The 25,000-nt window shown below is 33.4% G+C and overlaps 1 protein-coding gene across 5 annotated transcripts in view; it reads right to left on the bottom strand.

The window, feature by feature from the left end:
• Positions 1–25,000, bottom strand: part of LOC142345599 (uncharacterized) — a 306,540-nt gene that overhangs the window by 162,011 nt on the left and 119,529 nt on the right. For all 5 annotated transcript variants that reach the window (XM_075397728.1, XM_075397730.1, XM_075397731.1 and 2 more), the window contains 7 exons: positions 23,600–23,914; positions 22,984–23,250; positions 19,862–20,146; positions 9,623–9,907; positions 9,204–9,291; positions 8,486–8,664; positions 2,296–2,559 (listed from right to left, as the gene is read on the bottom strand). In XM_075397728.1, coding sequence (XP_075253843.1) covers positions 2,296–2,559; positions 8,486–8,664; positions 9,204–9,291; positions 9,623–9,907; positions 19,862–20,146; positions 22,984–23,250; positions 23,600–23,914 — 1,683 coding nt within the window. The remainder of the gene's footprint in view (positions 1–2,295; positions 2,560–8,485; positions 8,665–9,203; positions 9,292–9,622; positions 9,908–19,861; positions 20,147–22,983; positions 23,251–23,599; positions 23,915–25,000) is intronic.

The raw sequence follows: 25,000 nt of genomic DNA, 5'->3' as shown, positions 1-25,000 counted from the left end.
CTGAATGCGGTGAAATTATATACAAAATCAGCTGAATGCGGTGAAATTAAATACAAAATCAGCTGAATGCGGTGAAATTATATACAAAAACAGCTGAATGCGGTGAAATTATATATAAAATCAGCTGAATGCGGTGAAATTATATACAAAATCAGCTGAATGCGGTGAAATTAAATACAAAATCAGCTGAATGCGGTGAAATTATATATAAAATCAGCTTAATGCGGTGAAATTATATATAAAATCAGCTTAATGCGGTGAAATTATATACAAAATCAGCTGAATGCGGTGAAATTAAATACAAAATCAGCTGAATGCGGTGAAATTATATATAAAATCAGCTGAGTGCGGTGAAATTATATACATAATCAGCTGAATGCGGTGAAATTAAATACAAAATCAGCTTAATGCGGTGAAATTATATACAAAATCAGCTGAATGCGGTGAAATTGAATACAAAATCAGCTGAATGCGGTGAAATTATATATAAAATCAGCTTAATGCGGTGAAATTATATATAAAATCAGCTTAATGCGGTGAAATTATATACAAAATCAGCTGAATGCGGTGAAATTAAATACAAAATCAGCTGAATGCGGTGAAATTATATATAAAATCAGCTGAATGCGGTGAAATTATATATAAAATCAGCTGAATGCGGTGAAATTATATACAAAATCAGCTGAATGCGGTGAAATTAAATACAAAATCAGCTGAATGCGGTGAAATTATATATAAAATCAGCTTAATGCGGTGAAATTATATATAAAATCAGCTTAATGCGGTGAAATTATATACAAAATCAGCTGAATGCGGTGAAATTAAATACAAAATCAGCTGAATGCGGTGAAATTATATATAAAATCAGCTGAATGCGGTGAAATTATATACAAAATCAGCTGAATGCGGTGAAATTAAATACAAAATCAGCTTAATGCGGTGAAATTATATACAAAATCAGCTGAATGCGGTGAAATTGAATACAAAATCAGCTGAATGCGGTGAAATTATATATATAATCAGCTGAATGCGGTGAAATTATATACAAAATCAGCTGAATGCGGTGAAATTAAATACAAAATCAGCTGAATGCGGTGAAATTATATATAAAATCAGCTTAATGCGGTGAAATTATATACAAAATCAGCTGAATGCGGTAAAATGTGCTGGAATATTGAGAATGTGCTAAAGCGATTAAATTTTCATTCAACACTTTTTTTTACATAAATTCCATCACCTTTTTCAGCGCTTTTCTTACAAAGTTTTAGTGCACCCTTCCAAAAACTTAGCGCATTTCGGCGCATTTCTTACACAGTTTAAGCGGATTTCACTCACAAATTTGGTGATAACAGCGAATTTTTTACATAATTTTTAGTCCTGGGTGGGTGATAAAAGTTTAAGCAGGCCATTAATAAAACAACCACGTTCGACGTTTTTGCTTAAAATCATGTCAAAATACTTAATGCAGCTGGATTATTTTGTCACATTACTTGATTGAATAAAACCAGGTTGTTTAAGTGTAACTGTGTTACTTCTGTTGACCATTTTGAAACTGTGACGCTCTTCAGTTAATCTCTTCCAGGAAAATTGAATATGATAACTGGGATAAAATGAGCTGTTATGATTATCGATCTTACTTCAAGCGAACTAAGCGTCACAATTGGGGCCGTTTAAGCGTCCTTTAAAAAATTGTATGACACTTGTATGATTACCAGGATATCATACAAATCATATATGACCTTGCATGATTACCGGGGATCATATATGACCTTGTATGATTACCGGGTTTTTTGTATGATGAGCAACCCGGGTCTCTTTATCAAAAATGTTAATTATCATTTTAAAAAAACAGCGCAGATTTGTGATTGATTAGGTGCTCTTCACAATTGCAAAAAAGAAAGAGCATACATGCTGATTATAAGCAATAGTGAGCAATAAAATTGCACGTACAATTTTTGTCTAAGGAACGTGCTGAAAGCGCTGAAATTCTCTCTTTTTCCGAAGTTCCGAAATTATGTAAGAATTGTGCTAAAATTTCAAATTGTTGAAATTATGTAAGGAACGATTTGAAAGTGCTGAATGCAGAATTTTTGGAAAGACTGAAATTGTGTAATGGATTTACAAAAAAAATTGCTGAAATTTGATAAGAATTGTGTTGACAAGTGTCCCTAAAATAAACTTTCAACACATTCAGCATATTTCTGACATAATTTTAGTTTTTCAGCGCATTTTTACAGATTTTTCCGCTCACACCCGCTCAAATATAGACCCGGGAAAGTACTGTAATCATTTTACCTGTACACAGGTAAAAGTTGGGAGTATTCGTTGGTACTGGAGAGAACCCGGTGCCCCCGTTGTACCCGTATATCTCGTACTCGTAGCGGGTTCCAGTAGTGAGCCCATCGATTGTGTTCTGGGTAGAGGTTACTGGGCCAATGCTGGGACAGGGTTTTGGGCGCACACATGTGGCGAAGTAGGATCCGGTGAAAGTTGATGACGTGATTCTGAACGTCAACGCAGTCTCGTTTTGGTCACGGTTGACTACCATCATATTTCCGCCTGAAAAATGAGGAAAATTTGGAGCTTTCGTTTGGTCATTTGATATTTTTTACCTCCATTCTGGTAATTTTGTACATTAAAAGCTGCATTTGTTTAAGCTGCTCATTCTGTGCCTTCATTTAATATATTTCTCTTTTCATTTTTATAAATTGGTCTCAAAGGAATTGGTTGCGCTTTTGGTTATACTTTTAAAATAGCTTATAACGACTCGAAGAGGGGTATTGGTATTCCACAGGTCTGTTTAAAATCCAAAGTATTTGGATGGTATTGGTGTGCTGTCTTTTTTAAGATAGTTTAACACATTTTTCTGATGATTTTAGCCTTCAAAACGCAAAAAAAGGTAAATCCCAGTGGCATAAAGTTGCAATAGAGGCACTCAGCTGGCTTTACTAATCGTTAATGTGCTGCTCAATAAACTGAAGTTGCTAGGAAGGTCATCAGAAAAATGTGTTAACCTATCTTAAAAAAGACAGCACGCCAATACAATCCAATTACTTTGGATTTTAAACAGACCTGTGGAATACCAATACCCCTCTTCATATGTATATAAAAATATTGCTTTTGATTTACTTCTTTTTTGATATTTCTAAGCCGGTGTAGTTTTTCCACTCTTTGAGTCGTTTCTTTTTATTCCCCAACGTTTTTTTTTTCAATTTTTTTTACAGCAACTACTATTCGTTCTGAAGGTTTTTTGACCTTAAAGTGTTTAAAACTGCTAAGTGAGCAAAATTTTGTTTAGCGACGTAAGCTTTTCGATAATGCTCTGCGATAAGTGAATGATTTGTTGACTTTGAAAATTGTTTTTAACAGAATAGCGCAAATAGATAACCGTTCTTAAGCGTTTTTTGTCCAGTTGGCCTTAGTTTATTGCCTGTAAATTAGTTTTTAGGACACATTGTCTTGTAAATGCTGTGTTAATATTTAACTTTCTGAAATTGATACCACAGTGTTTTTGAAAGGCCAACAAAATTTTTTAAGGGCAGAATTAGCACATATTTCCTCAACTTTTAATTAAATTGGGCTTTTTTATTAGCTTCTTCTTCTTTGGATTTTCATGCGGTTATTTTAAGAAAACCAAATTATGTGAAGCTCATTTTGATAATATCTGCGTAGAAAGCCTTCTAATAACAGGAGGTATTTTTATTATTTATTTTTTTAATGAACTGATGCTTGATAAATCTTTTGGCGATAAGCCTTTGAAATGCAGTAAGAAATTTATTGTTTTGAATCTTTGAACTCTTTTTTCATTTTTTGTTTCATATATAATAATTTTTATGTAGTTTTTCTATGCATCCAAAGCCCAATAAAGAAAACTAAAAATTCGAAGTTTCAAAAACTGATATGATGGCTTTTTTTTTGTTTTTTACAAGGTGTCCATGTTTGACACGTTGCAGCATGTATCATTAAACCCAGTTTTTTTGTTGTCACTTTATGTTTATTAATTGCTAAAAACATTTCAAGATATCACCTTTTTTCTTGATTTCAGGATATCACCTTTTTTCTTGAATTTTTGGTTTTCATTTTCTTGGTTTGCAATTGATGTATTAAAATGCAGCATTGAAAATTTGCTGGGATTTTGTTTAAAAGCTTTCACTGATTTTACCTTCAGATAATATTCTCTGGGCTTTGTTTTTTGTTGTAAACAATTTTCGTCCTTGGTTATCATTCTGTTTCGTTTTTCTGTAATGAATTACTTAATTTTTGCAAAAAGTTGAACATTCATTTCTGTCTCAATTGATATGACGCCAAAACGATAATTTAATCTTTCCTTGAGTTCTTAAATTTAATGTTTTTTTCAAAAAATTTATTTTTTTTACTAAGAATATCATCTACTTTATACTTTCCATTGAATCTTTTGGGTGGAGGAGTTATAGGTTTCCAAAGTTAGTATCTTGAGTTATTTCTCAACAATTGTTTGTCCTTAGCCTTTTTGAGCAAATCAGTATTTGACGATCCTAATAACGGTGACCGTTTTAAACGTCACTAAATATTCCTAATGAAAAATTTGTAAATCATGTTTCAAGAGAGTTTTTAATCCCAAATATTAATATTTTTAAATGTAAAGGTGTCGTTTTTTTATTTTGTTACCGAATGTTGTAATTATTTTTATCTTAATTGGTTTCAATGATATAAAAGCTGAAATCGTTCTAGTTATGATAGCAATTGAAATTTTACTAAATTTTTAGTATCAAATCATGACTGGTAGCGATTTAATTTTTTAAGAAATAAAAGAATTGGTTTCGGCTGCAATTACGATTTTGTTTGTGGAGTTATGTTGCTTCAAGTTGCTTCCAGAGCTTTTCCGGCTATGTTATTTTTTGTAATTTGAGTACATCAAATTTTTGTTTGGTCGGTTCCTATAGCATCTCAGGTTAATTTGACGATTTCCCCAAACCGGAACTATAGGTGAGATTTTTTTCTCGAAATAAACATAAGAAAACGTCCGTTTTCATTGCTTTTTTGTCGCCAAAACCGACCAGAATCCAGATGTTTCTATTCGGTTTTGACAGTTTTTACAGATATTAAACAAAACACGCGTCAGTTTCTGCCAATTTTACACATAAGAAGCGCTAATTTCTAGGAAGTGCAAGAATCGTAGAAAATGTCGGATTTTACCCACTTTGAAAACTGAGATATGCCGACTTCTGTGGATTTTGAGGCGTAAGAAGCGCCGGATTTCATTGCATTGAATCTTATGAAGCTCTCGGTTTTTGTTGGCTTAAAACTTAAGAAGCTTCAGTACAATAGGTTTCTTAGATTCGGTATGATAGGTTTGAAACATAAGAAATTTTTGGTCTTGTCCGTACAATAAGCTTTAACGTTTTTATGATGTATCCAAGTTCCAATATAGCTTCTTCCTTACAAATCGCAAGACGTGCTAACACCTATTTGAGACTTTTTCAATCAAAAGGTAAAACCGGTTGACTTTTATCTTTCAATCATTCACAGAACTATTTGAACAAAAAAAATGCGTTTTTTCAAAGTTGAAAATTATATCAAAATTTGTTAATTTTGTTGTGGATTTGTTTTTTTAATTCACACTCAATGACACTTGATTGCTCCATATTCTCATGATTTCTTGTTGTCTGGAACATATCAGCGGTTCTTTACGTTTCAAAACCGATCATATTTTTGGTACTGAAGAAAAAAGTTTAAAGCTGTTCGTGGTTTTTGAATAACTACAACCAAATACACCGAAATTTTTCTTACGTTCATGAACGAGGACTTCTGGAGCGCGGTTGACTGCTACGTCTTCAGCCACCCAATTGGCAGCCCGACAAGTGCTGCCAGGTCTTAAGATGACCAAAATCAATGTTTTAAATTCTTTTATCCTTTTGGAGCTTTTAATTTTTAGTCCAAATATTTTTGAGGTGGCTGTCCATAGGTCAAAGCAAGTATCAACGAGAAACTACTAAACAGACATCTATCAGCCGAATTGGGAGTAAAAATTTCATCGGCTTGTAAGGGATAGCATGAGAAAAGCTCATAAAGTTGCGATGCGCATGCAAAAGTTTACATCTGTGGATTTTGAGGCGTAAGAAGCACCGGATTTCATTGCATTAAATCTTATGACGCTCTCGTTTTTCGTTGGCTTAAAACCTAGGAAGCTTCAGTATAAGAGGTTTCTTAGATTTGGTATGATGGGTTTGAAACGTGAAAGAAATTTTTGGTCTTGTCCATACAAAAAGTTTGAACTTCTTTATGATGCACCTAAAATCTACTATAAGTTCCTTATAAACCGCAAGACGTTCTAACATATCTATTGAAGACTTTTTCAATCAAAGGTTAAAATGGGTTGACTTTTATCTTTCACTCATTTATAGAACTATTTGAATAAAAAGATTTTTGCGTATTAATTTTAGGTTGACAATTATATCAAAATTTGTTAATTTTGATGTGGATTCATTTCATTAATTCACACTCACTCGCACTTGATTGCTCCATTTTCTCATGATTTCCTGTTGTTTGGAACATAACAGTGGTTCTTTACGTTTCAAAACCGATCATATTTTTGGTACTGATGAACAAACTGTACGGGTGTTCGTGGTTTTTGGATAACTACAAACAAAAACACCGAAATTTTTCTTACGTTCATGAACAAGGACTTCTCGAGTGCGGTTGACTGCACTCCGGCAATTGGCAGCCCGACATTTTCTGTCAGGTGTTAAGAAGGTGAAAATCAATGTTTTGAAGTCTTTTACAATTCTGGAGCTTTTAATATTTAGTCCAGAATTTTCTGAGGTGGTTCTCCCTGGATCAAAACGAGTATTAACGAGAAACTACAAAACAAACATCTATATGCCAAAATGGGAGTAAAAACTTTATCAGCTTTGAACAAGCTATTGTATAGGATAGCGTGAGAAAAGCGCATACAATTACGAAGCGCATGCAAAAGTTTAACATTCAAAAAATAATAACCATCATAACTTTTTATGCTCAGATTTGTATCTTGCAAATTTCCGTCTGTTCCATCATTGTTTGTGTTTTAATTCATTAATTGTCTGTGATAGCAGATATTATCAGACACAGTGTTAATTCAGAAACAATATCCTTATTTTTTGATAGTTTTTGTAAATAATTTTGTTTGGGTTTCAATAACTCATTTTGTTTTGGGTTTCAATTGTAACCACTGAGCCAAGTTGCCTTGTTTAAGCCTGGATTATTTCGGTTTAAATGCAAGTTGAATATGGCTCAGTCATGTATCCATGGTTCAGAGGGTATGGCTATAAAAACAATTGATGAAATTGAAAATATTGGCCCGAGTTCGAGACTGGGTGGTTGGGATCCTAAATCTGTGCGGTAGACCCCCCCATTTCTCACTACTGATATGGCATTCCCATGAGAGAAACTTGTCTGATAAAAACACTTGTCAAGACATGTATGAACGAACACTTGTCAAGACATGTATGATTTGAATATTCCTATCAATATTCGGGATGTCTAGGAAGGAAGTTATATAACTAAAAGTTTATGATAATCACGGTCTTGCTAAAATCGCAGTTAAAATCTTAATTTCTTGAAATGACAGTGAAAATTTTTGGACTTTTAAGGATGTAGACGTATCTAAGCATTTCATCAATCTGTTTTCAGTTAGCTTTCAGTTTAATTGTTTTTTCAATCTAGTAAATTTTACGAATACAACCAAAGTTAATTAGTATCATTTGTAAAAAAAAACAAGGATAAATATTATTTCATCTATGGCTGTTTCTGATTAAACGTTAGATTAAGACATGAATGATCCTAAGAAAATTTTGTTCAAAGGAGCATTTTCATGCTGAACTTTTCATCGCAATTTCTTTCAACCTATCTTTTTAATTTTTTTGATCCAGTTGACCTTAAATGACACAAGAGTTTGTCCGAGATTCACTGCAAAATTTTTGATGACATTGCTGTGTAAATAACTTAAAAGAAAATTTAATTTAGGGAAAATAAAGGGAAAAATGGGAAAGACGATGGGAATAAATTTTTTAATGCGGCTTCCAAATACAGTTTTTAGAAGCAAATTCAGAAAAAAGGGGTGTATCATTCAGGAATAAATTTGTTCCACAAAACTATTAGAAGAGTTAGAAAATAACAGTTCCTTTTTGTTTAAAGACTGCTTTTCTCCTCATAATGGAGAACATATCTTAATCGTAAGAACATTTGATGTCGACAAGACCAAAACCAGCTTGTTTTTCAGTAGCTTTTCAATCATGCAAAAGCTTATTTTACTTCGGCTTGCGATTGTGTGTTTAGGTTATTTACTTCGGCTTGCTTTTTCTTCGGCTTGCGATTTTTACTTCGGCTTGCGATTGTGTGTTTAGGTTATTAGTTTTCAGCAATTTATTGCTGTAAATGGCACAGCGCTGCTGAACAAAACCTTGATCCATCTAATTTACATCTAAAAATTTGACAAAAATATCTTTGAAAAACTCGTTGGTCTTACTCGAGCAGAAGTTTCTGGTGACAGTTGCCCCGTAGTAGGACTGGCCGTTGTCACAGTCCAGCACAGCTCTGAACTCAATGTCATAACAAGTCCCTGACTCAACTGTGTCATCTGTGAACATCGTGGGTGTGTTTGTGATGTTGATCCAGGACCCTGAAGATCCGTTCCTATACTCGTACCTAATCAGATTTGAAATTGAGCCCAACTTAACCTAACTTTTTTTCAAAAAAGGATTTTTGCGTTGTGTTTCAGGGCTTTTTAGGACCTCTTTAAAATTATTATATCAGACTTTCATTTTATGTTTTCCTAGGCGCCATAATATAAAGGTATAGTTTTATAATTTGCTGAATAATATCTTTTTCAACACATAGAAATTACAGATTTTTGACATAAGAAAGTTTTTCTAAACAATTAGGAGTTATTGCCAATTATTTCGTTTAAAGAGTTATGTTCGTAAACAAGATTACAAGTTTTTTTTATTGGTTAGATATAAATTCTTTCTCAGCTAACCGCCCAGTAAATGTTCTTCCTCGAAACCATGATTTTTTTCTCGCTGCTTACTCATCGTTATTCAATACAACGAAAAAATACTTTGAAGGTAATTGATTCCAATATTCTTCAGCCGATTTTTGAAAAGAGTAGATTACTTACTTTCATATTAACCTATTTTTTTAAAGAATAATTTGAGAGCTGATTATATTGAGCTTTGATTAATAACCTAGAAGCAATTGGGCTCTCGCTGTTCCAGCTGAAAGTGATAGAGGTGGAAGTTGCCGTGTTCCAGGTTGGAGTAGGGGTCACTGGCACTGAAACAGAACCCAGATAATGCTAATGAAATTGAGGGAACAGGTCAAAAATGGGGATATATTCTGTTCCCACTTCGGCTAAGTGGGTATTTAACTACACCCCCGCCGGGCGCACGTACTCATTTTTAGATAGTAACGTGTTTTACAAGAACGCATAATTTGTAGGTGTGGGCAGTAAAAATATGGGCTCTGGTGCACCTACTAAACTGGGGCACAAACGGAAGAGTGCCGAAATTTTTATATCAACGATACCGAAAAAAAAGGCAATTGGACTAGGACAATTGTCAACACAACATAACGTGACATCTGAAATCAGCAAAAAATAACTAACGTGTGCAAAAAGTAGCATTAACCACATTTGGAGAGACTTTATCCGTATCACAAATTGCGAAAGCGTACACCGAGTACGTGCAGCCTGGGTCCAATCCAGTGAAGTCGGCATAACCCGGATTCGTGACGTTGATGGTCTCTGGGTCGCATCCGGATATGGTGCTGTTTGCAATTAGGGTTATGACTTGCCAGTTGCCGCTGTTTTCTATCTCCATATGACTGATTGCAAAACCAGTTAAAATGACTGAAGATTGGTTGAGAGACGAGACGTTGACGTCACCAGGCACTGAAAAAAGAGACAAACTTTCAAAGTGATTTTTATTTTTAGGAAGACAACAAGGAAGTTGATTTTGAAAAGTATGATTTCAAATTCACTGAGAATTAAATTGAGAATTAAATTTGTACGATCTATAACTGATGATGTTACTGTTTTTTGTGTGTGTTGTAAGTACTTACAACACAAAAAACATTTAAAAGCAGTACCAGAAAATAATGATTTTTTTAAAAAAAAAATTGTTGAAACAAGTGAAATCAATCGAACCAAAAAATTGATCATACATTTCAGTTATACTAGCAGGCCCGCAAAAGCATCGCAAGAAAATCATATAAAAGAATAGGTTTAAAACTGAGATTTTTTTCGTACCAGCTCGAGCTGCAAGCCATGCCCCTCATTCAACAGCCACAGGTATTACGTTACGTTACCGATGTGTTTGGTTTAGTATATTACACCAAGTAACACCAATTTTTTGATTAAAGACTTAATTGGCTGAGCTATCTTGCATATTTAAGTACCGCTAAGACCGCTAACGAACTTCTACATGATGGCAGAGCACAACTCATATAAAACATTAATCTACATGTTTAAGGTGCGGTAAAACAGGCGAAGAGCGGATGAGAATAAAATCCTAATTTTTCGAAAAAAAATCGCATCTTTCGAGATCACATTTTGTACTGCCAAATTACCTATAAAATCCAAGTCCAACACCCAAACACGAATGAGCGATTCATCTCCCCCATACTCAAAAGAGCTGCGGCACTTACAGCTGAAAGCCCCGAGGGGATTACATGAGCTGCAAGTGCCGCCCAACTGGGAGCGCGAAAGCTGGAGATAAAAAGTCCAAACGTGTCCAAAGGAAGGACTTGGCCAACCTACCTCCATCATAATTGGAGGTGAACATTAACAATCTATTACAATAGATGACGTCGTCACATACGACGTAATCTTAAATTCGTGCTTAAAGAAAGTGAGAAAAGAAAGTGAGAAAAGAAAGTGAGAAAAGAAAGTGAGAAAAAGTGAGAAAAGAAAGTGAGAAAAGATAGTGAGGAAAGAAAAAGAGAAAAGAAAGTGGAAGAAGAAAATGAGGGAAAAAAGTGAGGAAAAACAGTGAGAAATGAAAGTGAGAAAAGAAAGTGAAAAAAGAAAGTGAGAAAAGAAAGTGAGAAAAGAAAGTGAGAAAAGAAAGTGAGAAAAGAAAGTCAGAAAAGAAAGTGAGAAAAGAAAGTGAGAAAAGAAAGTGAGAAATGAAAGTGAGAAAAGAAAGTGAGAAAAGAAAGTGAGAAAAGAAAGTGAGAAAAAAGGGAGGAAAAAATGAGAAAAGAAAGAGTAAAGTGAGAAAAGAAAGTGAGAGAAGAAAGTGAGAAAAGAAAGTGAGAAAAAATGAGGAAAAAATGAGAAAAGAAAGTGAGAAAAGAAAGTGAGAAAAGAAAGTGAGAAAAGAATGTGAGAAAAAAAGTGAGAAAAGAAAGTGAGAAAAAAACGAAAAAAGAGAGTGAAAAAAGAAGAGAAAAGAAAGTGAGAACAGAAAGTCAGAAAAGAAAGTGAGAAAAGAAAAAGAGAAAAGAAAAAGAGAAAAGAAAGTGAGAAAAGAAAGTGAGAAAAGAAAGTGACAAAAGTGAGAAAAGAAAGTGAGAAAAGAAAGTGAGAAAAGATCGTGAGGAAAGAAAAACAGAAAAGAAAGTGGAAGAAGAAAGTGAGGCAAAAACAGTGAGAAAAGAAAGTGAGAAAAGAAAGTGAGAAAAGAAAGTGAGAAAAGAAAGTGAGAAAAGAAAGTGAGAAAAGAAAGTGAGAAAGAAAGTGAGAAAAGAAAGTGAGAAAAGAAAGTGAGAAAGGTGAGAAAAGAAAGTGAGAGAAAAAAATGAGAAAAGAAAGTGAGAAAAGAAAGTGAGAAAAGAAAAGAGAAAAGAAAAAGAGAAGCAAAAGAGAAAAGAAAAAGAAAAAAAAAGTGAGAAAAGAAAGTGAGAAAAGAAAGTGAGAAAAGAAAATAAGAAAAGAAAGTGAGAAAAGAAAGTGAGAAAAAAGAAAGTGAGGAAAAAAAGAGAAAAAAAAGTGAGAAAAGAAAGTGAGAAAAGAAAAAGAGAAAAGAAAGTGAGAAAAGAAAAGAGAAAAGAAAAAGAGAAAAGAAAATGTGAAACGAAAGTGAGGAAAGAATGTGAGAAAAGAAAGTGAGAAAAAACGAGGAAAAACTGAGAAGAGAAAGTGAGAAAAGAAAGTGAGAAAAAAAGTGAGAAAAGAAAGTGAGAAAAAAACGAAAAAAGAGTGAAAAAAGAAAGTGAGAAAAGAAAGTGAGAAAAGAAAGTGAGAAAAGAAAGTGAGAAAAGAAAGTGAGAAAAAAAGTGAGAAAAGAAAGTGAGAAAAGAAAGTGAGAAAAGAAAGTGAGAAAAGAAAGTGAGAAAAGAAAATGAGAAACGAAAGTGAGAAAAGAAGGTGAGAAAAGAAAGTGAGAAAAAATGAGGAAAAAATGAGAAAAGAAAGTGAGAAAAGAAAGTGAGAAAAGAAAGTGAGAAAAGAAAGTGAGAAAAAAAGTGAGAAAAGAAATTGAGAAAAAAACGAAAAAAGAGAGTGAAAAAAGAAAGTGGGAAAAGAAAGTGAGAAAAGAAAGTGAGAAAAGAAAGTGAGAAAAGAAAGTGAGAAAAGAAAGTGAGAAAAAAAGTGAGAAAAGAAAGTGAGAAAAGAAAGTGAGAAAAGAAAGTGAGAAAAGAAAGTGAGAAAAGAAAATGAGAAACGAAAGTGAGGAAAGAACGTGAGAAAAGAAAGTGAGAAAAAATGAGGAAAAAATGAGAAAAGAAAGTGAGAAAAGAAAGTGAGAAAAGAAAGTGAGAAAAGAATGTGAGAAAAAAAGTGAGAAAAGAAAGTGAGAAAAAAAACGAAAAAAGAGGGTGAAAAAAGAAAAGAAAAGAAAGTGAGAACAGAAAGTCAGAAAAGAAAGTGAGAAAAGAAAAAGAGAAAAGAAAAAGAGAAAAGAAAGTGAGAAAAGAAAGTGAGAAAAGAAAGTGACAAAAGTGAGAAAAGAAAGTGAGAAAAGAAAGTGAGAAAAGATCGTGAGGAAAGAAAAACAGAAAAGAAAGTGGAAGAAGAAAGTGAGGCAAAAACAGTGAGAAAAGAAAGTGAGAAAAGAAAGTGAGAAAAGAAAGTGAGAAAAGAAAGTGAGAAAAGGAAGTGAGAAAAGAAAGTGAGAAAAGAAAGTGAGAAAGAAAGTGAGAAAAGAAAGTGAGAAAAGAAAGTGAGAAAGGTGAGAAAAGAAAGTGAGAGGAGAAAGTGAGAAAAGAAAGTGAGAAAAGAAAGTGAGAAAAGAGAGAAAAGAAATTGAGAAAAGAAAATGAGAAACGAAAGTGAGGAAAGAAGGTGGGAAAAGAAAGTGAAAAAAAATGAGGAAAAAATGAGAAAAGAAAGTGAGAAAAGAAAGTGAGAAAAGAAACTGAGAAAAGAAAGTGAGAAAAGAAAGTGAGAAAAGAAAGTGAGAAAAGAAAGTGAGAAAAGTGAGAAAAGAAAGTGAGAAAAAATGAGGAAAAAATGAGAAAAGAAAGTGAGAAAAAAGTGAGAAGAAGTGAGAAAAGAAAGTGAGAAAAAAACGAAAAAAGAGAGTGAAAAAAGAAAAAGAGAAAAGAAAAAGAGAAAAGAATGTGAGAAAAGAAAGTGAGAAAAGAAAGTGAGAAAAGAAAGTGAGAAAAGAAAGTGAGAAAAGAAAGTGAGAAAAGAAAGTGAGAAAAAAAAAGTGGGTAAAAGAAAGTGAGAAAAGAAAGTGAGAAAAGAAAGTGAGAAAAGAAATTGAGAAAAGAAAATGAGAAACGAAAGTGAGGAAAGAAAGTGAGAAAAAAAGTGAGAAAAGAAAGTGAGAAAAAAACGAAAAAAGAGAGTTAAAAAAGAAGAGAAAAGAAAGTGAGAACAGAAAGTCAGAAAAGAAAGTGAGAAAAGAAAAAGAGAAAAGAAAAAGAAAAGAAAGTGAGAAAAGAAAGCGAGAAAAGAAAGTGACAAAAGTGAGAAAAGAAAGTGAGAAAAGAAAGTGAGAAAAAAAGTGAGAAAAGAAAGTGAGAAAAAAACGAAAAAAGAGAGTGAAAAAAGAAAAAGAGAAAAGAAAAAGAGAAAAGAATGTGAGAAAAGAAAGTGAGAAAAGAAAGTGAGAAAAGAAAGTGAGAAAAGAAAGTGAGAAAAGAAAGTGAGAAAAGAAAGTGAGAAAAAAAAAGTGGGTAAAAGAAAGTGAGAAAAGAAAGTGAGAAAAGAAAGTGAGAAAAGAAATTGAGAAAAGAAAATGAGAAACGAAAGTGAGGAAAGAAAGTGAGAAAAAAAGTGAGAAAAGAAAGTGAGAAAAAAACGAAAAAAGAGAGTTAAAAAAGAAGAGAAAAGAAAGTGAGAACAGAAAGTCAGAAAAGAAAGTGAGAAAAGAAAAAGAGAAAAGAAAAAGAAAAGAAAGTGAGAAAAGAAAGCGAGAAAAGAAAGTGACAAAAGTGAGAAAAGAAAGTGAGAAAAGAAAGTGAGAAAAAAAGTGAGAAAAGAAAGTGAGAAAAAAACGAAAAAAGAGAGTTAAAAAAGAAGAGAAAAGAAAGTGAGAACAGAAAGTCAGAAAAGAAAGTGAGAAAAGAAAAAGAGAAAAGAAAAAGAGAAAAGAAAGTGAGAAAAGAAAGTGAGAAAAGAAAGTGACAAAAGTGAGAAAAGAAAGTGAGAAAAGAAAGTGAGAAAAGATCGTGAGGAAAGAAAAACAGAAAAGAAAGTGGAAGAAGAAAGTGAGGCAAAAACAGTGAGAAAAGAAAGTGAGAAAAGAAAGTGAGAAAAGAAAGTGAGAAAAGAAAGTGAGAAAAGAAAGTGAGAAAAGAAAGTGAGAAAAGAAAGTGAGAAAGAAAGTGAGAAAAGAAAGTGAGAAAAGAAAGTGAGAAAGGTGAGAAAAGAAAGTGAGAGGAGAAAGTGAGAAAAGAAAGTGAGAAAAGAAAGTGAGAAAAGAGAGAAAAGAAATTGAGAAAAGAAAATGAGAAACGAAAGTGAGGCAAGAAGGTGGGAAAAGAAAGTGAAAAAAATGAGGAAAAAATGAGAAAAGAAAGTGAGAAAAGAAAGTGAGAAAAGAAAGTGAGAAAAGAAAGTGAGAAAAGAAAGTGAGAAAAGAAAGTGAGAAAAGTGAGAAAAGAAAGTGAGAAAAAATGAGGAAAAAATGAGAAAAGAAAGTGAGAAAAAAGTGAGAAGAAGTGAGAAAAGAAAGTGAGAAAAAAAACGAAAAAAGAGAGTGAAAAAAGAAAAAGAGAAAAGAAAAAGAGAAAAGAATGTGAGAAAAGAAAGTGAGAAAAGAAAGTGAGAAAAGAAAGTGAGAAAAGAAAGTGAGAAAAGAAAGTGAGAAAAGAAAGTGAGAAAAAAAAGTGGGTAAAAGAAAGTGAGAAAAGAAAGTGAGAAAATAAAGTGAGAAAAGAAATTGAGAAAAGAAAATGAGAAACGAAAGTGAGGAAAGAAAGTGAGAAAAAAAGTGAGAAAAGAAAGTGAGAAAAAAACGAAAAAAGAGAGTTAAAAAAGAAGAGAAAAGAAAGTGAGAACAGAAAGTCAGAAAAGAAAGTGAGAAAAGAAAAAGAGAAAAGAAAAAGAAAAGAAAGTGAGAAAAGAAAGCGAGAAAAGAAAGTGACAAAAGTGAGAAAAGAAAGTGAGAAAAAATGAGGAAAAAAAGAGAAAAGAAAGTGAGAAAAGAAAGTGAGAAAAGAAAGTGAGAAAAAAAGTGAGAAAAGAAAGTGAGAAAAAAACGAAAAAAGAGAGTTAAAAAAGAAGAGAAAAGAAAGTGAGAACAGAAAGTCAGAAAAGAAAGTGAGAAAAGAAAAAGAGAAAAGAAAAAGAAAAGAAAGTGAGAAAAGAAAGCGAGAAAAGAAAGTGACAAAAGTGAGAAAAGAAAGTGAGAAAAGAAAGTGAGAAAAGAAAGTGAGAAAAGATCGTGAGGAAAGAAAAAGAGAAAAGAAAGTGGAAGAAGAAAGTGAGGCAAAAACAGTGAGAAAAGAAAGTGAGAAAAGAAAGTGAGAAAAGAAAGTGAGAAAAGAAAGTGAGAAAAGAAAGTGAGAAAAGAAAGTGAGAAAAGAAAGTGAGAAAAGAAAGTGAGAAAAGTGAGAAAAGAAAGTGAGAAAAAATGAGGAAAAAATGAGAAAAGAAAGTGAGAAAAAAAGTGAGAAGTGAGAAAAGAAAGTGAGAAAAAAACGAAAAAAGAGAGTTAAAAAAGAAAAAGAGAAAAGAAAAAGAGAAAAGAAAGTGAGAAAAGAAAGTGAGAAAATAAAGTGAGAAAAGAAAGTGAGAAAAGAAAGTGAGAAAAGAAAGTGAGAAAAGAAAGTGAGAAAAGAAAGTGAGAAAAGAAAGTGAGAAAAAAAGTTGGTAAAAGAAAGTGAGAAAAGAAAGTGAGAAAAGAAAGTGAGAAAAGAAATTGAGAAAAGAAAATGAGAAACGAAAGTGAGGAAAGAAGGTGAGAAAAGAAAGTGAGAAAAAATGAGGAAAAAATGAGAAAAGAAAGTGAGAAAAAAAGTGAGAAAAGAAAGTGAGAAAAAAATCGAAAAAAGAGAGTGAAAGAAAAAGAGAAAAGAAAGTGAGAAAAGAAAAAGAGAAAAGAAAAAGAGAAAAGAAATTGAGAAAAGAAAGTGAGAAAAGAAAATGAGAAAAGAAAGTGAGCAAAAAAAGTGAGAAAAGAAAGTGAGAAAAAAAGTGAGAAAAGAAAGTATGAAAAGAAAGTTAGAAAAGAAAGTGAGAAAAGAAAGTGAGAAAAGCAAGTGAGACAAGAAAGTGAGAAAAGAAAAGGAGAAAAAAGGAGAAAAGAAAGTGAGACAAGAAAGTGAGGAAAAAAAGAGAAAAAAAGAAAAATTGAGAAAAGAAAGTGAGAAAATAAAGTGAGAAAAGAAAGTGAGAAAAGAAAATGAGAAACGAAGGTGAGGAAAGAAGGTGAGAAAAAAAGTGAGAAAAAATGAGGAAAAAATGAGAAAAAAAGTGAGAAAAGAAAGTGAGAAAACGAAAAAAGAGTGAAAAAAGAAAAAGAGAAAAGAAAGTGAGAAAAGAAAATGAGAAACGAAAGTGCGAAAAGAAAGTGAGAAAAGAAAGTGAGAAAAAAAGTGAGAAAAGAAAGTGAGAAAAGAAAGTGAGAGAAGAAAGTGAGAAAAGAAAGTGAGAAAAGAAAGTGAGAAAAGAGAGAAAAGAAATTGAGAAAAGAAAATGAGAAACGAAAATGAGGAAAGAAGGTGGGAAAAGAAAGTGAAAAAAATGAGGAAAAAATGAGAAAAGAAAGTGAGAAAAGAAAGTGAGAAAAAAAATGAGAAAAGAAAGTGAGAAAAAAAAAACGAAAAAAGAGAGTGAAAGAAAAAGAGAAAAGAAAGTGAGAAAAGAAAGTGAGAAAGGAAAAAGAGAAAAGAAAAAGAGAAAAGAAAGTGAGAAAAGAAAGTGAGAAAAGAAAGTGAGAAAAGAAAGTGAGAAAAGAAAGTGAGCAAAAAAAAAGTGAGAAAAGAAAGTGAGAAAAGAAAGTGAGAAAATAAAGTGAGCAAAAAAGTGAGAAAAGAAAGTGAGAAAAGAAAGTGAGAAAAGAAAGTGAGAAAAGAAAGTGAGAAAAGAAAGTGAGAAAAGAAAGTGAGAAAAGAAAGTGAGAAAAGAAAGTGAGAAAAGAAAAGGAGAAAAGAAAGTGAGAAAAGAAAGTGAGAAAAGAAATTGAGGAAGAAAAGAGAAAAAGAAAAATTGAGAAAAGAAAGTGAGAAAAGAAAGTGAGAAAAGAAAGTGAGAAAAGAAAGTGAGAAAAGAAAGTGAGAAAAGAAAGTGAGAAAAGAAAGTCAGAAAAGAAAGTGAGAAAAGGAAGTGAGAAAAGGAAGTGAGAAAAGGAAGTGAGAAAAGAAAGCGAGAAAAGAAAGTGAGAAAAGAAAGTGAGGAAAAAAAGAGAAAAGAAAGTGAGAAAAGAAAAAGAGAAAAGTGAGAAAAGAAAGTGAGAAAAGAAAGCGAGAAAAGAAAGTGAGAAAAAAAAGTGAGATAAAAGGGAGGAAAAAATGAGAAAAGAAAGTGAGAAAAGGAAGTGAGATGGAAAGTGAGAAAAGAAAGTGAGAAAAAGAAAGTGAGAAAAAGAAAGTGAGAAAAACAAAGTGAGAAGAAAGTGAGAAAAAGAAAGTGAGAAAAGAAAGTGAGAAAAGAAAGTGAGAAACGAAAGTGAGAAGAAAAGAGAAAAGAAAGTGAGAAAAAAAGTGAGAAAAGTAAGTGAGAAAAGAAAGTGAGAAGAGAAAGTGAGAAAAAAAGTGAGAAAAGAAAGTGAGGAAAAAATAGAAAAGATAGTGAGAGAAGAAAGTGAGAAAGAAAGTAAGAAGAGAAAGTGAAAAAAGAAAGTGAAAAGAAAGTGAGGAGAAAGTGAGAAAAGAAAGTGAGAAAAGAAAGTGAGGAAAGTGAGCAAATAAGGTCTTTTTCATAGTTGCTCTCAGTCTATCTATTTCGGGGCACTTTCTTAAGGCCCTGCTCAACTTTTTGAGCTTCTTTCTGTCAGACTCTTGGCTTTTCGTTTTATAGACAGAATAATTCAATGTCGTCTGCAACCGCTCAACAGCAACCATAATTTGCTGCTCAAATTTTGTGATCTCAGCTGTAAAGCTTTGCTGCAGTCCTTTTATTGGTAGAGCAGTCATTTCTGAAAGTTATCTTTAACGAAGAAAAGTGAAGAACGTTTTAGCCAAGAAAAGCGAAGAAAAGTTTTAGCGAAGAAAAGTCAGGAGGATAACTGAATTTCAGGATAAGAGTCTGAGACAAGGAGAAAAATCTGAGCAAAACCTCAAAAACCTATATACCAGTTAAGACCTGCCCGCCCTAATTAATTTTAATCACCAATGGATGCTTACCAAATCGTTGGCCATCTGGGATATGCAAATAGGAATGATAATATGTAAAAAGAACAATCAGTATTGCATTAAAGCAACTCAATGTAACGGTTAACCTCAGTTAAATGCCAAAATCTCAAGGTCTCACACGCGTGCACGCAAACACACTTACACACACACACACGCGCGCGCGCAAACAGGTTCACACACAAACGCAAAACGATAAAATTCAGTGGTTGTACTCCTAGCCATGGTTAACGTCAGTTAAATTTTATCAGTTGAAGGTCACAAACACACACACAAACATAGTCACATAGACGTTCGAAAGAACGTTCGAAAACAAACTGAACGTTTGAAAAGCAAGCAAACGTTCGAAAACTAATCAAACGTTCGAAAACGAATTGAACGTCCCAAAACCGAAAAGAGCACACACACATACACGCACATACACGCACACACATACGCATGCATGCTCACGGACACACGCACGCACACACATAAAACCAAGCCACAGAACACGCTGCATGTTTAAGGACCGTTAAAACATGTGAAGATTGGCGTTTAAACATGGTGGTATAGGATGCATGCATTACGCTAGGCTGCATGTTTAAGAGACGCTAAAACATGTGAAGGTAGGCGCTTAAACATGGTGGTATAGCATTCGAGTTAGAATTAATATATAGATGAAATTAGTTGTTTCAACAAACGTTTTTCAAATTCATTTCTCTATTTGGAGCAATATAAGATTTAGAGCAATTAATAAACGAAACATCCCGGGTCGAGGTGTCACCGCTAAAAATCGCTAAAAGATGTAAGATTTGCGCTCAATGCGATGAATGCGATGAAAAAAACTTTTAAGCGGTGAAAATTTTTTTGCACCGCTTAAGCGGTGAAAGAAAATTTTTCATCGCTACCATCAGAATGCGGTGAAAAAAAAATGCAGGATGTGATAAAAAAAAGATCAAAATAAGATCTACTTTTCCGAATATGTAAGAGTTGACATCACTAGAATTTATGTTATGACGGGAAAATAGTCGCGGCATCAATCAATTTAGCTCAGAGTAACTCAGGAAAACTCGTTCGTTGGGAAAAAAATCTTTGTACGTTTGAACAGTTTTATAACTGCCCTTTTAAACAGAAAAACTACACATCAAAAACTGATTACACTTTTTAAAATTCTTACATGTGAACTCATTCGTAACTGTGACATTATGTCCGGCTATTTTGACAACTGGACTTGTAGGCTTGTAGTAGGGTATCACCACATAGTCGAAAGAGGTACATCCAGGAAGTGGTGAAATGACATGTGATGTGCCATTGACCTCTGAATCATTAGTGAAGGACGTCTGGGTTGTTTCGTCGTATAAGATGTCGAACACTATGTCGGAGTGGGGGGTACTTGTGCCCAGGGAGATTGTGAGGGAGGTTGAGTTCCGATCAGTTACTGCGGAAGTTGCCTGAGTTGGGGCTAAACAGGAGGAAAAGACTAATTAGGTGGCAAATGACCAAAACGTTGGCTTTCAATAAATTTGGCATTTCCTGGAAACGAGCGACAAAATCTGTGTGTGGCAATTTTCCATTTTGCGTGACTTGATTTTAGGAAGAAAATACTGCAAAAATCGTGGAAATAAGTGACAGAAAAGGGTATGACTTTTGTCACATGCATTCACGGATGAATGTCCGGGATTTTGTGCATGTATTTTTCTCAAGAACTTTTTGCCAAATTTCATGGTCGCGTGACAATTTACACAATTCCATTGGATCCAATGCCATTATAGCCTAGTCCATAATATCCAAACCACCATTTTACTCAATGACATTATACCCATTGTCAATTTATGGAAGGCCAATTTACCCAACGCACAGTCGCGATTACAAGGATGCTAAAATTTAATCCCATGTTTGGTTTGTGATAGTTTCATATCAAGTTCCACGGGCTGCAGAGGCATGATCATTTCATTGACTAAACAAAAATTTTCATTAAATTTTCATTGACTAAACAAAAAATTAGACCTGGAATGAACTTTGAATGGATTGGAAAAACTATTTAGAAAAAAATCAGATCCAAAAAATCGAAAAAAACAGTAAAAACCAAAGTAAAATTTCCGCATGTGAACAAAAAACCACTAGCAAGAAAACGAACTTTTGTTCAAACACCGTTTTCTCACTCTACTTTAAAATTAGAGCAAAAAAATTTCACGCCGCAAAACCACTCGCTTTTTCGCTCCATTTCCTGTTTCGGCGTGACCAAAATCACCACTCCAATTTGACTTCAAAAATCATGAAAATGTGTGAACAGATCTTAAAAAAAGACAGCGCCCCAATACAATACAGGTTCTTTGAATTGTAAAAACCAAGAGAAGGCCAATAATAGCCCCAGCTATCGCTGTGTGGCTATTAAACATAGCAGGACATGTCTTGAAATACAATCCTTAGTAGGACTCTACCTGATCAGCAGATATAATGACCAATGCCAGCCAGAACACAAACAAAATCATCACAAAAAGTTGAGAAACTAAAACAAACTAAACAAAATTATACTCATTGCTAAAACTCTCAAATCTTTTAACCCTAAGGCAAAATTCGATCCCTTTAAATATACCTATTCCAAAAATATGTTCAAAACCAATTTTTAGATCTCAAATTGCTCCAGGATTATTTCTGCAAGACTTGAAAAAATTCACTGGCCGTTGAAGATCGATTAACTCAGAACATGACAACAATTTTTTTAAAAAAAGAAATCAATCGCAAATTTTAATGATAAATTGCAGCAAATAGTGACCTTAATATCTTCAAAGTCATTTCTGTGTCTCTAGAGGCTATTCACTAACCCAATGTTAAGCATTATTAAATTTAGCGGCTCAAAGATTGTTAGGGAACAATTTTTAGAAAAAATTTCAAATTTCAAAAAATAGAAATTCGTTCCATTAATATGTTGAAGACCATTTTATTGCCCCGTGGCTGCTATGTAATATCATACTATCGAACCTTGAAGGAGATTACTTGGGAAATGTGGCAAGAAGAATTGAATTAAAGACATGATTTCAAAAAACTTGAAAATTGCAAACCTAATCAAAAAATTTCTAAAACTACTAATTTTAAATTGTTGAAAGCAATTCAATTGTCACCAATAACCATGCAGTAACTTTTTATCAGACCGTAGAATATGTTTTTGGCATTTGTGAATGGACAAATGTCAAAAATTGATTAATATTTTAAGAAAACTTGAAAAAATTGCAGATTTTTTCATAAAAATGCTAAAATTCCAGAAAATAAAACGATGAAAACAAATCCATTGTTACTAGAAACTATGCAGTGCACTTGGACTGCTGATTGTCACTTCAATCCACAATTAGTATTTTGAGCGTCATTTCTGAAATTAATCACTAATTAGGTTTTCCTTCATTTTGGTCTAATTAAAACTATTGTTGGTATTAGATACAGCAACAATGGAAAAAGGGGACCATGGAAATGAGCTACATATAGCGGGGAAACTTATTATTGTTTTGCAAAATTGTCAAAAACAGGTATGGTGGAAATTAGAAAAATAGTGACGGATATATCCAAACTTGAAGCAACATTGTAAATTCTCCTGCTGGCAGCAATTTCCACATAAGCTTTTAACCCTAATCTTAAAACATGGCCATGAAATATAGTGACGAAATCAATTATATTCACTCGAGAAAGCCGGAATTTGCCGCGTAATGATTCTTGTGGTTGACAAACTTATTAACCCTTTCGACGCCACTTGAAATAGAAAACAATTGAAAACATGGTTTGAGACTCAATTCACATTTTAAATACCACCTGTTTTATAAATCGGAAAACAAAATCGATTACTATATTTTCTTAGTAAAAAATTTCTATGAAACTGCTGTTGCGTCAGGTGATAATCGAAATTTTTTAATTCCAAACTGCCGATAACTTTTGCAGAGGTTGACCACCCATGTCGAAGTGGTCCCTGCTAAGTCACTGCCCTGATTGCTGACCTTCTCTTTAGACTTTTCTTTATTATAAAACAACCCACCGACTTATTATCACCCCCGCGTGGGACGACACGATAGGTAAAACTTTACCCCGCACGAGACGACGCCTGTAGAGCAGAATACCATACAAGGAGCATAAAAGCCAAATATTTGCCGCTCACTAATTGATTGATTTATATGGTAGTAAATTTAGTGTAATTGGTGGGACTCGAATAGACCAGAGCCCGTTCCACCAATTACAGACCCTCTGATGAGCTCTTTACTTCGCGGCTCTCAATTAAAATCAGTAATTTTGAAATAGTCTCGTAGTCATACTTACACGTGCACAAATCGGCCGTCGTGTTCACGCTTTCGAATTGATCACCGGTTGAACAGTTAAACAGGGCTTTAACAGTTGCAGTGATGCAACTTGCGGGACTCAGAGACGAGAAGTTGTACCCGTCAGTTCCATTGGATAAGTATGAGAAAGTTGAGTCGCCATCTTTAACTATCATGTGATCGTAGATAGTCAGAGTCCAGTTTACAACTCCGGTCGTTGTTTCGTAAGCGTTTGTGTCTTGGGTGAAGCCGGTTGGAGCAGCTGGGTCTGAAAATTGAAATTCTGGTTATTTCAGAATAAACATACCCCCGCCCCTTCAAGTCGCAACAAAAATTTAGAATATTTTCTCCAAACACCCCACCCCACCCCACCCCACCCCCCCCCCCCCCCCCAAGTTTAACGGACACTTTTACGATCCCATTCTGGGCTTTAATTTAATATTGAAGATATCTATTTTTTCACTGTTGGCTTTCTTGGATTAGTAAAAATTCAATTGAAACAAGCCACAGGACCATAATCTAATTCCAAAACCAAAGTTAAGTCAAAACCAAAATTTATCGTTCAAGATCTTGTCATATTTTGACAACGTTGCTCAATGTCGCAAATGTCAACTTACAAGTACAATATGTGACGTTGGTGACGTCACTGTCAACTTGATTGGGACTGGAGCAAGGGGTGGAGTGAGTGCCGACCTCAGTCACCACTTGCAGTACATACTCAGTCCCACTGGCCAGTCCAGAGACCTCTAAGTGGTCGGAGGTGTTCTTGGATCCAGTGGTGGCTCTGTCGAATGTGGGGGTGGAGTCTGGGCTGATGTTGACAACTGAGAATAGGTCGAAGTTTGAATTGGAGGGTGTTGAGACTCCACTTCCGTTTATCACTATCGTGTCTGTTGTGGAGTACAAGGTGACAACAGTTGGTTTGTCAGGAACTAAAACGGGCAGCATTTGAGAAGTGGAAAATTAAGATTCCGAGAAAAAAAAAGGTTTGAAAAATTTGAAATAACCTTCATTTTTTCTAATGAAGCTAACCAAAAAAATCTAAACATAAATTAAAGACTGAAAGGTCATGACTGTTTGTAAAGATCATGATTAAAACTAACCTAATATTTCTAAAATTATGACCTTAAACCTAAACTAAACAATTTATTTTGGAATTCACAAAAAAGGAATGAATATATGAATCAAGCTGATTTTTTCACAAAACCACATTACGATACGAAACGATAAGTGGGTATATATTCACCTGGCTTCCGCGCTTTAATCTTGAAAGAAAGAAAGAAAGAAAGAAAGAAAGAAAGAAAGAAACAAATAAAGAAAGAAAGAAAGAAAGAAAGAAAGAAAGAAAGAAAGAAAGAAGAAAGAAAGAAAGAAAGAAAGAAAAAAGAAAGAAAGAAAGAAAGAGAGAAAAAAGAAATTAGAGAAGGAAAGAAAGAAAAAAAAGAAAGAAAGAAGGAAAGACAGAAGGGAAACAAGAAAGAAAAAGAAAGAAAAGAAAGAAAAAAGAAAGAAAGAAAGAAAGAGAGAAAGAAAGAAAGAAAGAAATAAATAAATAAAAAAGAAAGAAAGAAAGAAAGAAAGAAGAAAAAGAAATAGAGAAGGAAGAAAGAAAAAAAAGAAAGAAAGAAGGAAAGACAGAAGGGAAACAAGAAAGAAAAAAAGAAAGAAAAAAGAAAGAAAGAAAGAAAGAAAGAAAGAAAGAAAGAAAGAAAGAAAGAAAGAAAGAGAGAAAAAAGAAATAGAGAAGGAAAGAAAGAAAAAAAAGAAAGAAAGAAGGAAAGACAGAAGGGAAACAAGAAAGAAAAAAGAAAGAAAAAAAGAAAGAAAGAAAGAAAGAGAGAAAGAAAGAAAAGAAAGAAATAAATAAATAAAGAAAGAAAGAGAAAGAAAGAAAGAAAGAAAGAAAGAAAGAAAGAAAGAAAGAAAGAAAGAAAGAAAGAAAGAAAGAAAGAGAGAAAAAAGAAATAGAGAAGGAAAAAAAGAAAAAAAGAAAGAAAGAAGGAAAAGACAGAAGGGAA

Source organism: Convolutriloba macropyga, chromosome 9 (assembly GCF_964194025.1).
Source record: "Convolutriloba macropyga chromosome 9, txConMacr16.3, whole genome shotgun sequence".
NCBI classification, from domain to species: domain Eukaryota; kingdom Metazoa; phylum Xenacoelomorpha; order Acoela; family Convolutidae; genus Convolutriloba; species Convolutriloba macropyga.
Note: the sequence above shows the minus strand (reverse complement) of the source record. Positions and strands in the feature narration are given on the sequence as shown.